Source organism: Callorhinus ursinus, unplaced genomic scaffold, assembly GCF_003265705.2.
Source record: "Callorhinus ursinus isolate GAN/ISIS: 27379988/994484 unplaced genomic scaffold, GSC_fseal_2.0 scaffold7, whole genome shotgun sequence".
NCBI lineage: Eukaryota > Metazoa > Chordata > Mammalia > Carnivora > Otariidae > Callorhinus > Callorhinus ursinus.
In genome coordinates this window covers 4,238,134-4,250,941 of record NW_027397069.1, presented here as the reverse complement: position 1 = coordinate 4,250,941, position 12,808 = coordinate 4,238,134, and the positions used below count along the sequence as shown (strand labels likewise).

The 12,808-nt window shown below is 39.6% G+C and overlaps 1 protein-coding gene across 4 annotated transcripts in view; it reads left to right on the top strand.

The window, feature by feature from the left end:
- BIVM (basic, immunoglobulin-like variable motif containing) overlaps positions 1 to 12,808 on the top strand; it is a 77,084-nt gene that overhangs the window by 26,153 nt on the left and 38,123 nt on the right. For all 4 annotated transcript variants that reach the window (XM_025874626.2, XM_025874625.2, XM_073894322.1 and 1 more), the window contains exons 7-9: positions 9,042 to 9,174; positions 10,466 to 10,552; positions 12,091 to 12,187. In XM_025874626.2, coding sequence (XP_025730411.1) covers positions 9,042 to 9,174; positions 10,466 to 10,552; positions 12,091 to 12,187 — 317 coding nt within the window. The remainder of the gene's footprint in view (positions 1 to 9,041; positions 9,175 to 10,465; positions 10,553 to 12,090; positions 12,188 to 12,808) is intronic.

Genomic DNA, 12,808 nt, shown 5'->3' with positions numbered 1-12,808 from the left:
GATAGCGCCAATCTCCAAGGAATCTGGAAGCAAGGCTTTCAGGACCGTGAGGGCCCAGGTGCTGCTAAGATAAGGTTCCTTTTAAACTTGAAGGCACTAAGGCAGCCACGGGTTCCTTGAGGAAGGTCACGCTCTGCGTGTTTCAGGTGTCCATCAATGGGCTGCAAGCTGTAAGGAGATTTTAATTTAAGCTACATTTCTTTTGCCTTTGTTTTCCACATCAGTACCAGTTATGGATATATATAAAGTTTTCCGTAAACTGTATCATTCAGATTGGTGGCTTGACTTTCATTTGGTATATTAATTATTCCTGCTTTAATACTGAATGTTTTATACAGTTTTGGGGTTTTAAGGTCTTTGGTCTGTTTTTTTCTTTTTTGTTTGTTTTTGTTAGTTTTTTAATCAGCATTGACAAGTAAGGAGCATCTTTGGTAATCCTGGTGATTCCTTAATGTACTTTTTACTAATATTTAATAATTTCTGCCTGTTAGCCCCATGACACATTTCCTAAGAATGTGTATGTTTTGTTCTAGGAAAGAGACATCTTATACTTTATTTCTTCAAATTAAAGGAAAATAATATTAATCATGTTGGTTCTAGATTTTTATCCTAGCCAGGTCTGTATTTTAGTTTATGGTGATGCTAGCTTATAATATCAGTCTGTAAAACAAGAAACTCATCATTACCAAGATCATATTATATATCATATTGACCACTGTCATCTTTCATATGATATTAACTTTTGAGGGTAATTTCATTTTTTTAAAAGATTATTTATTTCTTTATTTGAGAGAGAGAAAGAGAGAGTGTGTGAGCTTGTGAGCGGGGGGCGGGGAGTAGCGGGGGAAGAGGGACTAGCAGACCCCTTGCTGAGCATGGGGCCAGCTGCTGAGCTTGATTTTGAGGACCTGAGATTGTGACCTGATCTGAAATAAGGAGTCGGAGGCTTAACTGACTGAGCCACCCAGGTGCCCCAGGTAATTTCATTTAAATTTAAGGGCATTTCCATACATTTTACTATACATTCCTACTTCTCAGTTTTAAAAATTAATTTTATAGTAGTAAAACCATCTTTTAGCAGATGTTTCATGTGTGCTAGGCACTGTGCAGACTTCCTTGCTTTAATTCGGTAGCAATCCTGTATAGATGTATCATTCCCCCTTCCCTGATGAGGAAACAGACATGGAAAGTTCAGTAAGCAGAACAGGGTTGCACAGCTAGTGAGTGGTAGATTCAGGTGTCAGAACTCGTCCGCCTGATTTCAGATTTCAAACCTAACCACTTGTTGTTCTGTGGGTCCCACTGTTGTGTTCTTTTAACGATCCTAGTACATTTTAGAGCTATTATATGGTTAACATTTTTTATAATTAACGTACATCATTTTCAGCAACAAAATTATATACTGATAGAAACATTGCTAAACATTTTTTTCCCCAAAATGCTTCATGTCTCCTTAGCACAAGGGTTTTGTTTGATTTCAGATTTTTTTTTTAAGATTTTATTTATTCATTTATTAGAGAAAGAGAGATAGCAACAGAGATAATGAGAGAGGGCGAGAAGCAGGGAGCCTGACGGGGCTCGATCCCAGGACCCCAAGATCATGACCTGAGCCGAAGGCAGATGCTCAACCGATTGAGCCACCCAGGTGTCCCAGACCTTGATTTTATCATAAGATTTTCACAAGATAAGTAGAATGTTTTTCTGGCCCCAAAGATTTAAACGTCCTCCAGTTGTTACAAAGTATAATAATGATTCTCTTCATTAAAGGTCTTATAAAATTTACACTGAAGATGGAAGTTTGCTGGAAGCAAGTGGATGAGCAAGGGTGTCTCGGCACAATAATTAGTGATGTGAGCCAGCACCCCCCCCCCCCGTGGGACTCCCATCCTTCTCTGACAACTGCGCATGTGTGACATGGGATCTTTCATGACATGCATGCTCAGTCCATAGAATAAATATTAGTAAAACTTGTTTTTTTAGTGTGACAATAAAGAAAAGTAAATGTTCTAATATTTTGTGTCTGTGCCCCAAGGGGTCTTGTGTAACCACTTGGATGTGTCCACGCTGAGAATCATAAACCTACAGCAGCGATTGGCAGAACTTTTCTATAAATAATGCAATAATCGATGGAGAGAATGTCACATGTATGTGTCCGACACGTGGAAAAGTACTGTGATACTGTTCTCGGGCTGCTGTCCCAAGACTGCGTTGTGAGTGGGGCCCTGGAGACACCAGCCTAAGACTCATGAGTCCGTTACTTGCTTGTCTTATTACTTGCCAGTCAGAAGAGGATTTCATAGAGAAGTTCATGGATTTTTGTTGTATTACTATCAGCAGCATCTGGATAGAGGGGCAGGACCTACACAGAGAAGGGTCACTAAAATCCAAGGAAATCAGGGGAATCACCAAGGCTCAGAAATTATAATATGAAAGGAAATATGATATCAGAAAGAATATAGTATCAAAGAAAATCTGAGCATAGCAGAAGCATCAGGTATGTAAATTTAAACGAATTCCCAAGGTAAGAGAATGTAGTTACTTATTAATGGAATGTAGGAAAATACTAATAGGGCCCTGGAGACAGTTGATTTGGGAACTGCTGTTCTGGAATTTTCAATTTGTTTTGTCCAAATGTCCCATCTGACTTTAAGATTTTATGCCCTACTTTTATTGGAAACTCTCTCATTTGCAGATCTTTTCAGGGTTTGTATTTTATTTATTTCCTAATAGCCTAGTAGTCCTTCATGACTTTATTTTTTTTAAGATTTTATTTATTTATTTGACAGAGGGAGACACAGTGAGAGAGGGAACACAAACAAGGGGAGTGGGGGAGGGAGAAGCAGGCTCCCCGCTGAGCAGGGAGCCCAATGCGGGTCTCAATCCCAGGACCCTGGGATCATGACCTGAGCCAAAGGCAGATCATTAATGAACAGAGCCACCTAGGTGCCCCACCTTCATGACTTTTTTAACTTAATGATTTGATGTGTAGATTCACCACTGTCCCTAATAATCTAGGCTGTGTGGCCCTGGGCCCTACGGACTTTTTTACCCATATGTTCACATTTCCTCCAATATCTGCCAGGTCTTTTTCACTGAGGAATGGAATAAACTACTCATTCACCTGTTCCCCTGCCCCAACCCCCTTTCCTTAGTGGGGGGGGGCGGGGTTGCTGCCATTTCTTCAAATGAATTTTAATAATATATTTTCTCAGTTTTCTTTATGTTTTCATTTTCCCTATTACAATACTTAACTCCTGACTTTGTCTTTTTCTATGCGTATTTCCTGAAGGATAATTGATCTGCTTCCCACCTTGGCATTTTCTTGTCTTCCTCCTCAATAATCAGTTGTCTGGTGCAAACCCTGCTCTATCGCTGAAGCTCCCCCTGCCACTTCATGTGCCACTTCCTCTTCCTACAAGACTGATCGTTTGCATCTGTCGTTTGGCATTTGGCCTCTGCAGCCTTATGTTTCATCTTTTCAGTGTGTTCGTCCAGCTCCTTGACCATAGGGACATCTTTCAATAGCCCTGAGTCCGTATATGGTGACCATGACCTTGCAGGGGCTGCCCTCGAACTTCTGACCGTGTTCAGAGGGAGGGGTGGTACAATGTCAAGCAAAAGACCTTTCTGTTCTCTCTCTGTGGAAGAAAGAGTTGAGAAATAGGCTTTTCTCATTTGTCTCTGGGATGTTCGGTAGTGAAAACCATTGTCCCTTGTTGCTGTTCACTTGAAAAACACTTTGAGATGCATATTCTCTTTTTGTTTCAATTATTTTTAAAGAATTATTAGGTCTGTTTTCCTGGGTACTAGTCTTCTTCGACTTTGTAACTCCCCAGTGCTTGCTGACATGCTCATTTCCAGGGGGCCCTCAGTAAATGGAAATCGAGCTCACTCAGGAATAAAAGCAAAATGCAGGGGTTTTGGTGAAATTAACAGATTAACTGTTAATATGAGTAGAAGTATTTTTTTCAGAGTTGTAATTACTCATAATAAAAGTTTGTGTGGTAAGTGGTCAACAACTAGTTCAAACTATTGGTTCATATAATATAATAAATGTAATATAATGTAATGTAATATAATATAATATAATATAATATAATATAATATAATATAATATAATAAATATAATATAATATAATATAATATAATATATAATAAACATAACATAATATAATATAATTATTGCTATTATTATTATTCAGGTAACTTAAAACTGTTGGTTCAGGGGCGCCTGGGCGGCTCAGTCATTAAGCGTCTGCCTTCGGCTCAGGTCATGGTCCCAGGGTCCTGGGATCGAGCCCCGCATCGGGCTCCCTGCTTCTCCCTCTCCCACTCCCCCTGCAGTGTTCCCTCTCTTGCTCTGTCTCTCTCTGTCAAATAAATAAATAAAATCTTAAAAACAAAAAAAACAAAAAAAACTGTTGGTTCACTTAGCCACCAACATTTGTGCCAGGAAAGTCTAGATTAATTTTTTTTATTTTTTAAAAAAGATTTTATTTATTTATCTGAGAGAGAGAGAGTTCACCAGTGGCGGCAGGGCAGGGGCAAAGGGAGAGGGAGAAGCAGACTCTCCCGGCAGCCAGACACGGGGCTCCCTCCCAGGACCCTGGGATCCTGACCTAAGCCAAAGGCAGATGCTTAACTGACTGAGTGATTCTGGTGCCCCTAGATTAATTTTTTTTTAATCAGCTAGCTTGACAATTATACTAATGTTCATGTATTTCATTTTTATGCTGGTATGTATTATAACTTCTTAGTTTCACTTAACCGAAAACAGCTACCTCTACCCTTTCCCGATGTGACTCATATATACTCTCACTGTGGCCACTGTTAGGAGCTTACCACTGTGTCTTAGCACATCTCAGGTGGACTATGCATCAATACTCTGTTTTCCTCATCTGCTGGTTTCTCCCAGTTCTTACTAGACACCACGGCACTTTTCAGTGTGCAGTGCTAATAGATCCATCTACTTTAGGAGCTCTCCAGTGCTTGCTTAAAGCATAAAATCCTTAGCATCATTCAAAGCCAATGCAGATTGGCCTTCCACTGCTGTCCTCCACGGACCAGCTGCATTTAAAAGATGTCAAGGGAGGAAGAACCTTGCAGGATAATGTTATGTTCCTGGATTAAAGAATCTGGCTCTTGTCTTTGAAGGTGTAAAATACTTGTGACAAATTCTTCCAGAATTCTCTGTAGTTTTCCTATAGATGATCAGGCCCTATAGAACAAACTTGCACTAAACAGACTCAGAGAATACCAGAATGTTTATATATTAACTTAGAGTGAGAAATATATAACCAAAGGGACCAGAATTCTCTCGTTGGCCGCTCAGGAAGTATGTTCCTTTTCACTGTATAGCAGTCCAGCTGGTTCTAGTAGTTCTTGTGCGCCATACAGATCAGGCCCTGCAGTTGGAAGTGGTTGCTCTGTCATGTAGGTTTTGGATTTTTTAGAAATACTCTGGTTTAGGCTGAACATGGTGCTGAATTTCATTTCTATCAGTAACACATTTTTGTGTCTTCTCCTGCCTAGAAGTACTTCCCTGGGTGACTACCTTAATGTATTAAATATTGTATTTACTGTCTTTTATTTCAGAGGGTGATCTTTTTCTGACCTTGTCCTGAAATTCTGGGGGTGCCCTACGGTAGGATTCACTATGCTGTCATACCCTGTATTCTAAACTAGACCACCCACCTGCTGTTCCCTGATTACATCCCTCCCCTGCAATGATTTTGTTTTCTCCTCCTGGCCTTTCCTCTGTCTGGATTGTTGAAATCCTACCACTTCGTTAAGTTCTGTCTTGAATGGCACCCTTCTTGATTCTTCAAACCTGATGTGCTCTTCTCCTTTGAATTATATCCCTTTTCTGTGGCACTGTCTTATTCCACTCTATAGTAAATAATAATGTAATAACACTTGTTTTATCTTCCCTAGGAGGGCAGGTCGAGGTACTATGCATTACTTGCCTCTTGTTTTCCTGCAGTTCCTGGTATAGTTAGTAGGTGCTCACAAATGGTTTACTACATTGAGTTAAATGGAATTTTCCATTAACTCTAGACCAAGTCTCAAAATGTGATCCTTGGACCAATATCAGCATCACCTGCTAACTTGTTAGACATGCAAGTTCTTGTTAGACATGCAAGTTTTTGGTCCCCACTCCAGACCTACTGGGTCACACACTCTGGGGGTGGGTACCAGCAATCAGTTGTTTAGAAAGCCCTGTGTGTCGAGCTTGAGAACTATTGCTGTAGTCTTTCTATCAAGAGCTGGGTCTTCCATTGATAGGAAATTCAGTGATTTTCAAATTGCGCTCAGTTGAGCCATGGGAATCCTATGGCAGTACTTTGGTGCTGAGAGGGGAGAGGACCAGGCATCCAGATTCCCTACCTCCTTTTTGGCCATGGCAACTCTGCTTTTAGCCTTTAAATGCACTAGCCTGCCATGTCAACTTTCCTTACAGAGGGGTTGCATGTCCAAAAAAGTTTGAAAATTATTCTTAAATTAGAGGTCATCAAATTACAGTCCTTTTTGTAACAAAGTTTGATTGGAACACAGTCATAACCATTTGCTTACACATTCCCTATGGCTGCTTCATGCTACAAAGGCAGAGGTGACTAGTATGAGGTGTGCTCATGACCGACAAACCTCAAATATTTACTCTCTGGCCCTTTAAGAAAAAGTTTGCTAATCCCTAATCTGAACCAACCAGAACCTTGAAGTAAGGAGCAGGAACATCCCTGACTAGCACTAAGCCCATAATTATTACTCTATAGAAAAAACCCCCCACCTCATGTCTTCTAGAAAAAATGACATGGTCAAAGAGTGTTTGTAGCACCTGTACTCTTTAAAAAAAGGAAAAAAAAGAGTGCTTGCAGCAGACAAAAAGATGTGAAGGGTAATGAGGATAATGAGAGCGAATTTTCTTAACCTATCTCATTTGCTCCTGAAATCTTGAATATATTCCAGGACATTAGAGTCATTACTCTTCACAGGCACACTAACGAAGTCAGGTGTTTTGTATTACATTTGACTTTAAAGAAGGAAAATGTGAAATACTTAAAGATATCCATTAAAAAGCTATAATAAAAATCCCTTTTATTATAAGTTTTAGTTATTCAGTAAAGGTTTTAGTTATTTGGGAAAACTTTCTATTTGACATTTTCACAATTTTAAAAAAGATTTTAAGAGTTTTTTCTAAACCAGTTATGTGTATACCCATCTTTTGTAATTATTGAATTTGTTAGGAGTCCAAATGCATACATTTACATTTGCTCACGATCCTGGAACCTATCTATAATGACGTTCAACTATGGTAATGACATAAGACCCTCTTCTGAATTTTAGTTCTGTTGGGCATTCATTAGAACTGCCCTTGATGTTAGTTTTTTTTTTTTTTTTAAGATTTCCTTTATTTATTCATGAGAGACAGAAAGAGAGAGAGAGGAAGAGGCAGAAGGAGAAGCGGGCTCCCCACAGAGCAGGAAGCCCGATGTGGGACTCGATCCCAGGACTCCGGGATCACAACCCAAGCTGAAGGCAGATGCCCAATCGACTGAGCCACCCAGATGCTCTGGGTGTTAGTTTTTAAATTGCCAAGGGAAGTCAACCAAAAGCTGCAGAAAGATTTATCACTTGTCATTATGAAATAGAAATTTTAGTGGAAAAGTTCACCGTGCCATGCAGATATGCCCTGGTGGTAGGCCATGAAATAGAAATCTATGGGAAAGACCTAGATGAAGACTTGGAGAACAGATTGAAGTTAAAAATGTTATTGTCCCCATGCAGCTCACAAATTGTGTCTACAGGGGTACGGTGGCGTCCTGCTGCGTTAGCTTTGACCTGCTGTTCTTAGAGGTCTTCAGCTATGTCAGTGGCCAGAAAGTCAATCAGGGAAACCATAAATTGCCACCTTTCATCGACTTCACCTATTTTTAGGATTTCCATTTTTAACGGGCTATTTGTTCATTAATAATTTAGTTTCTTCCAGGAGATGCAAGTTAACGAAACCTCAGTTAATGGCTTTAAGTATTGAGTGCTGGTAAAAACTTACTGCTTATGGTAAGACTTTTGAAATGACTTCACAACTAATAGAGCTGTGGGAAATATAAAAGGAGGAACGGTTATTAAGAGGATTCTGTGGTATGACCAGCCTGTCTGAGAGATGTTCTTATCTCATCACTTGGCTTATGAAAGCTGTCCCTCTAGTCTGGGTAGCTTTTGTAGAAAGACTAAAGTGTGTGTTGTGGGGAAAAGTTTGCATTTTGGAGGTTTGTGTCTTATCTAGAGTTTACATTTACCCATCAACATCAGTGTACATATCACCGGAGCTGTGCAAGATCACCACTGTGGAATGGGAAGAACATATTAGAATGCCAGTATTTTAATTTAATCAAAAAATTCTTACCTTTTGTATATCTTTTACAAAGTCATATTAGTACAGTAGTCTATATAGTCTGTAAACAAAAATGCTTCTAATGGGCATGTCTATTGAGAAATTTCCAGTGACAGATATGCACAACCAGGAAAGTTGAGACCATTGTTGTTTACACTAGGTATTGGGTTTTATGTGGTCATTAAATTTTGTAGACAAGGATGTGCTATTAGAAGGGTTTTTTTTTTAAGATTTTATTTATTTATTAGAGAGAGAGAGACAGAGAGAGAGGGAGTGGGAGAGGGAGAAGCAGGCTTCCCGCAGAGCGGGGAGCCCAGTGTGGGGCTCGATCCCAGGACCCTGGGATCATGACCTGAGCTGAAGGCAGACGCTTAGCAACTGAGCCACCCAGGTGCCCCTAGAAGGTTTTGATAAGCAAGGGCACCATTCAGGTCTTTAGTTTGCGGTTCAGTTTATCTGAATTTCAGTCGCAAGGGTAAAACTGAAAGTAAATGTATGAATAGTTTTTGTATCTGCCAATAGTTTCTCACTCTTCCTCAGCAGTGTCCGTGCGTTCCAAGTAATGTCTTTCCGTCCTTAACTAGTAGTTTGTGTAAAGCATCTACAGTGCTTTATGGTCCCTCAGTTTGTTTGCTTTTGTTTTGTGTAGCTTCAGGGGCCTTGTCGAAGTTAACTCATGGATTGAAAGATGAATCGCTGGCTTATATCTATCACTGCCAAAATCATTATTTTTGTCCAATTGGCTTTGAAGCAACCCCTGTTAAAGCTAATAAAGCATTCAGGTAAGCATTTACATATTTTATGTGGATAATTCACCAAGAAAATGTGTGTTATTTTTTTTCAAGTTAGACTATTATTTAATATTTTAGCTAATTCTTTTGCAGAATTGCATTTGGCTAGTTGTGCTTTTACATTATCCACTTAGATACTGTTGTTCAGACTCATGAAGGGAAACACGTTTGAAAAATCACGTTTACGTTTATTATAAAATGGTTGCATAGGACGTCCCATCTTATGTCATGGTGTTTTCACCCACTGTCCCACATGGAAAAATGAATTATGGAGTCTAATACCAAAAGATTGTCCCAACTGAGTACATTAAGCAGCATCTTCTTTTCTCATGGTGAAAAATGTGGAATTTATCGGTGTTCCCCCTTTGTCCCGGGTGAGTGGCCTCGGTACTTGAGGAGAAGGAAGGGGTAGCAATTGCTCTTTCAGTAAAACCTGAGGGTCAGGCAGGGAGAGCATGGCTCAGTCATCTGAGGGTAGGATGGGTTCTTTGAGGTTGGAGGCCATGCAGCATGAGTCCCTCTCAAGGCGCTGTGGGGTAGCGGGGTCCTGGGACAGGATCCTGAGACCTGGGGGAACCAGGAAGCTGGACACTGTATTTTTGTGAATGGGGAGCAAGGGGGAAACTACTTGATCTCTCCAAATCCTGAAATGTTTTCTTCTTTGCTCTGGAGGTGAGGTATGTTGTTTCTTCTGTGGATTCATTCTGCAACTTCACCTTACTCCAGACATCTATCGAATATAAAATGTGAAACAGTAGGTCCTCCTACTTTGTACCCATTAGGGGAGAGTTCTCTACCTCTGCCTGTACCTAACAATCGCCTGAGATGCCTTTACAGTTGGGCAAATCCCTCCCCTCACTCTACTCCAGATTTACTTGAATTAGTTTCCAGAAGTGGGATTAGGGCATTGGTACACTTTAGGGTTTTATTTTTAGGATGCCTTTTGAAACTTTTTAAATGCACAGTGAAAGGAGAGGATTAGCTGGAGAATGCTGGTAGCATGCTAGGATTTTTTTTTCTTTTTAGATGCTGAGAGAGGTGGTATATTTAATTTTTTTTAGTCCTATATTTTATAATAGGGATTAAGACCTAAGCGTGATTTATGCTTTCTCTTTAATGGCCTTAAGAAATTTGTTCAAGCCTATACTCCAGTATCTGTTCTAGCATTAATGAATGTCATATTTGAATAAACTTTAGTATCTTTTATTAACATAGTTGAGGCAATATTTCAAAGGAGTGAATGGCCTATACTAAGCTTACTATGAATGTATTTTATATTTAGCAGGGGCCCCCTCTCACCACAGGAAGTAGAATATTGGATCTTAATTGGAGAATCAAGTAGAAAACATCCTGCTATTCACTGTAAAAAGTATGTTAATTTCCCCTTTTCTCTTTAATTTAGGTAAGATTTACACATAGTGAAATGCACAGATCTTAACTGTATAATTAGGTGGATTTTGGAAACTGAATACACCTGTGTAATCACCACCCCAATCAAGATATGGAAGAGTTTCATTGCATTGAAAGTACCCTCATTCTCTTTTCCTGTCAGTCTCCAGAGACAGTCTCTGTTCTATCACTGTGGAATTGCTTTGCATGTCCTTGAAAGTCATGTCAGTGGAGTCATACAGTATTCTTTCTTGTCTGGCCTTGTGAGATTCATCCACTTTGTCATGCATGTCATGCTTCTCTTTTTATTGCTGAGTGGTATTAGGTACTGTAGGTATACTACAGTTTGTTACCTGTTTTCCTGTTGATGACCATTTGGATTGTTTTGAGTGTGGTCTATTGTGGGTAAAGCTGTTGGGACCATTAATGTACATGTCTTTAAAAAAATTTTGAGTGACAGCTTCATTGAAATAAATTTCACATACCATAAAGTGCACCCTTTAAAAATGTAAAAAATGTTCAGTGGATTTTAGTGTATTTAGAGTTGAACATCAGTCCCCATGACCTAATTCCAGGATATTTTCATCACCCCCAAATGAAACCTCATACCAATTAGCAGTCACTCCCAAGCCCCCTCCCCCCAGCCCCTGGTCTACTTTGTCTGTGCATTTGCCTAATATGGACATTTCATATAAATGGAATCATAAAACGTGTGGCCTTTTGTGTCTTTCTTTTTTCACTTACAATAATGTTTTCAATGTTCATCTGTGTTGTAGCATGGACCAGAACTACATTCCTTTATATGGCCAAGTAATTTTCTGTTGTATGGATATGCCACATTTTCTTGTGCAAGTTTTTTGAGGACAGGTTTATATGTTTGTTTCTCTTGGGTAGATATCTAGGAGTGGAATTGCTGATCATAGGATGGATGTATATTTAAGAAACTGGGAGAACGTTCTCCTGTGGGGTTGTACCATTTTACACTCCCACCAGCATTGTATGGAGAGTCCAGTTGTTCTTCATGCCTTCACCAATATTTGATATTGTTATTCCTTTTTTTACTTAAATTTTTTTTATTTTCCCAGCTTTATTGAGGTATAATGCACATATACAACTGTATATATTAAAGTGTACAGTGTACTGATTTGACATATATTTTGTGAAATGATTACCACAATCAAGTGTTAATTAACATATCCATCAGCTCACATAGTTACCTTTTCTGTGTGTGTGGTGAGAACACTTAAGATCTACTCTTTTAGCAAATTTCAAGTATACAATACTATGTTATTAACTATAGTCACCATGCTGTACAGATCCTGAAGGGTTGTGAGATCTAACCCTGCACTGGGCTCTGCACTCAGTGCAGAGTCAGCTTGTCTCTCCCTGCCCCGCTCGTGTGCTCTCACTCTCTAATAAATAAATAGATTAATAAATAACATCTTTTGAAAACATTCCATTACAATGGTATTTTGTACTTAAAGAAAAGTGTGCTTTATCCTTCCTTTTTCGCTATAGGTGGGCAGATATTGTTACTGATCTCAACACTCAAAATCCAGAATATCTAGATATCCGACACTTGGAGAGGGGGCTGCAGTATCGAAAAACAAAGAAGGTAAGAACACAATAGTATTTGAAGATATTTCCCAATCAGCCAAAATACAGTATTCTACTCAGCACTCTTTAGGTTGTAAATAATAGAAATCCACTTTGGATTATCTTAGATAGAAAAGTGAAAATTACTTTCAGGACACAAGGGTATCTTTAGAATGAAAAGGCAAAGACTATAGCCTGGATTCATAAGGGATGGGTATCAACCAAAAGAATGTTAGCAGGGGCCAAGTAGCTAATCTGTCTCATTCTTTTTTTTTTTTTTTTAAGATTTTATTTATTTGACAGAGAGAGACACAGCAAGAGAGGGAACACAAGCAGGGGGAGTGGGAGAGGGAGAAGCAGGCTTCCTGCTGAGCAGGGGGCCCAGTGCAGGGCTCGATCCCAGGACCCTGGGATCATGACCTGAGCCGAAGGTGGATGCTTAATGACTGAGCCACCCAGGCGCCCCTAATCTGTCTTATTCTTTTGGGATTTGTATGCTATTCTTATTTATCTGATTATTTACTTCCTAAAGATCAGGAACTGCAGCTTACATCTCCCTTTCAGATGAGCAGGCTAGACTGAGACTCACCTGCCTCTGGCCCAGTTCCATAGTTTTGGCCCAGCTTACGTCAGGTGTTCA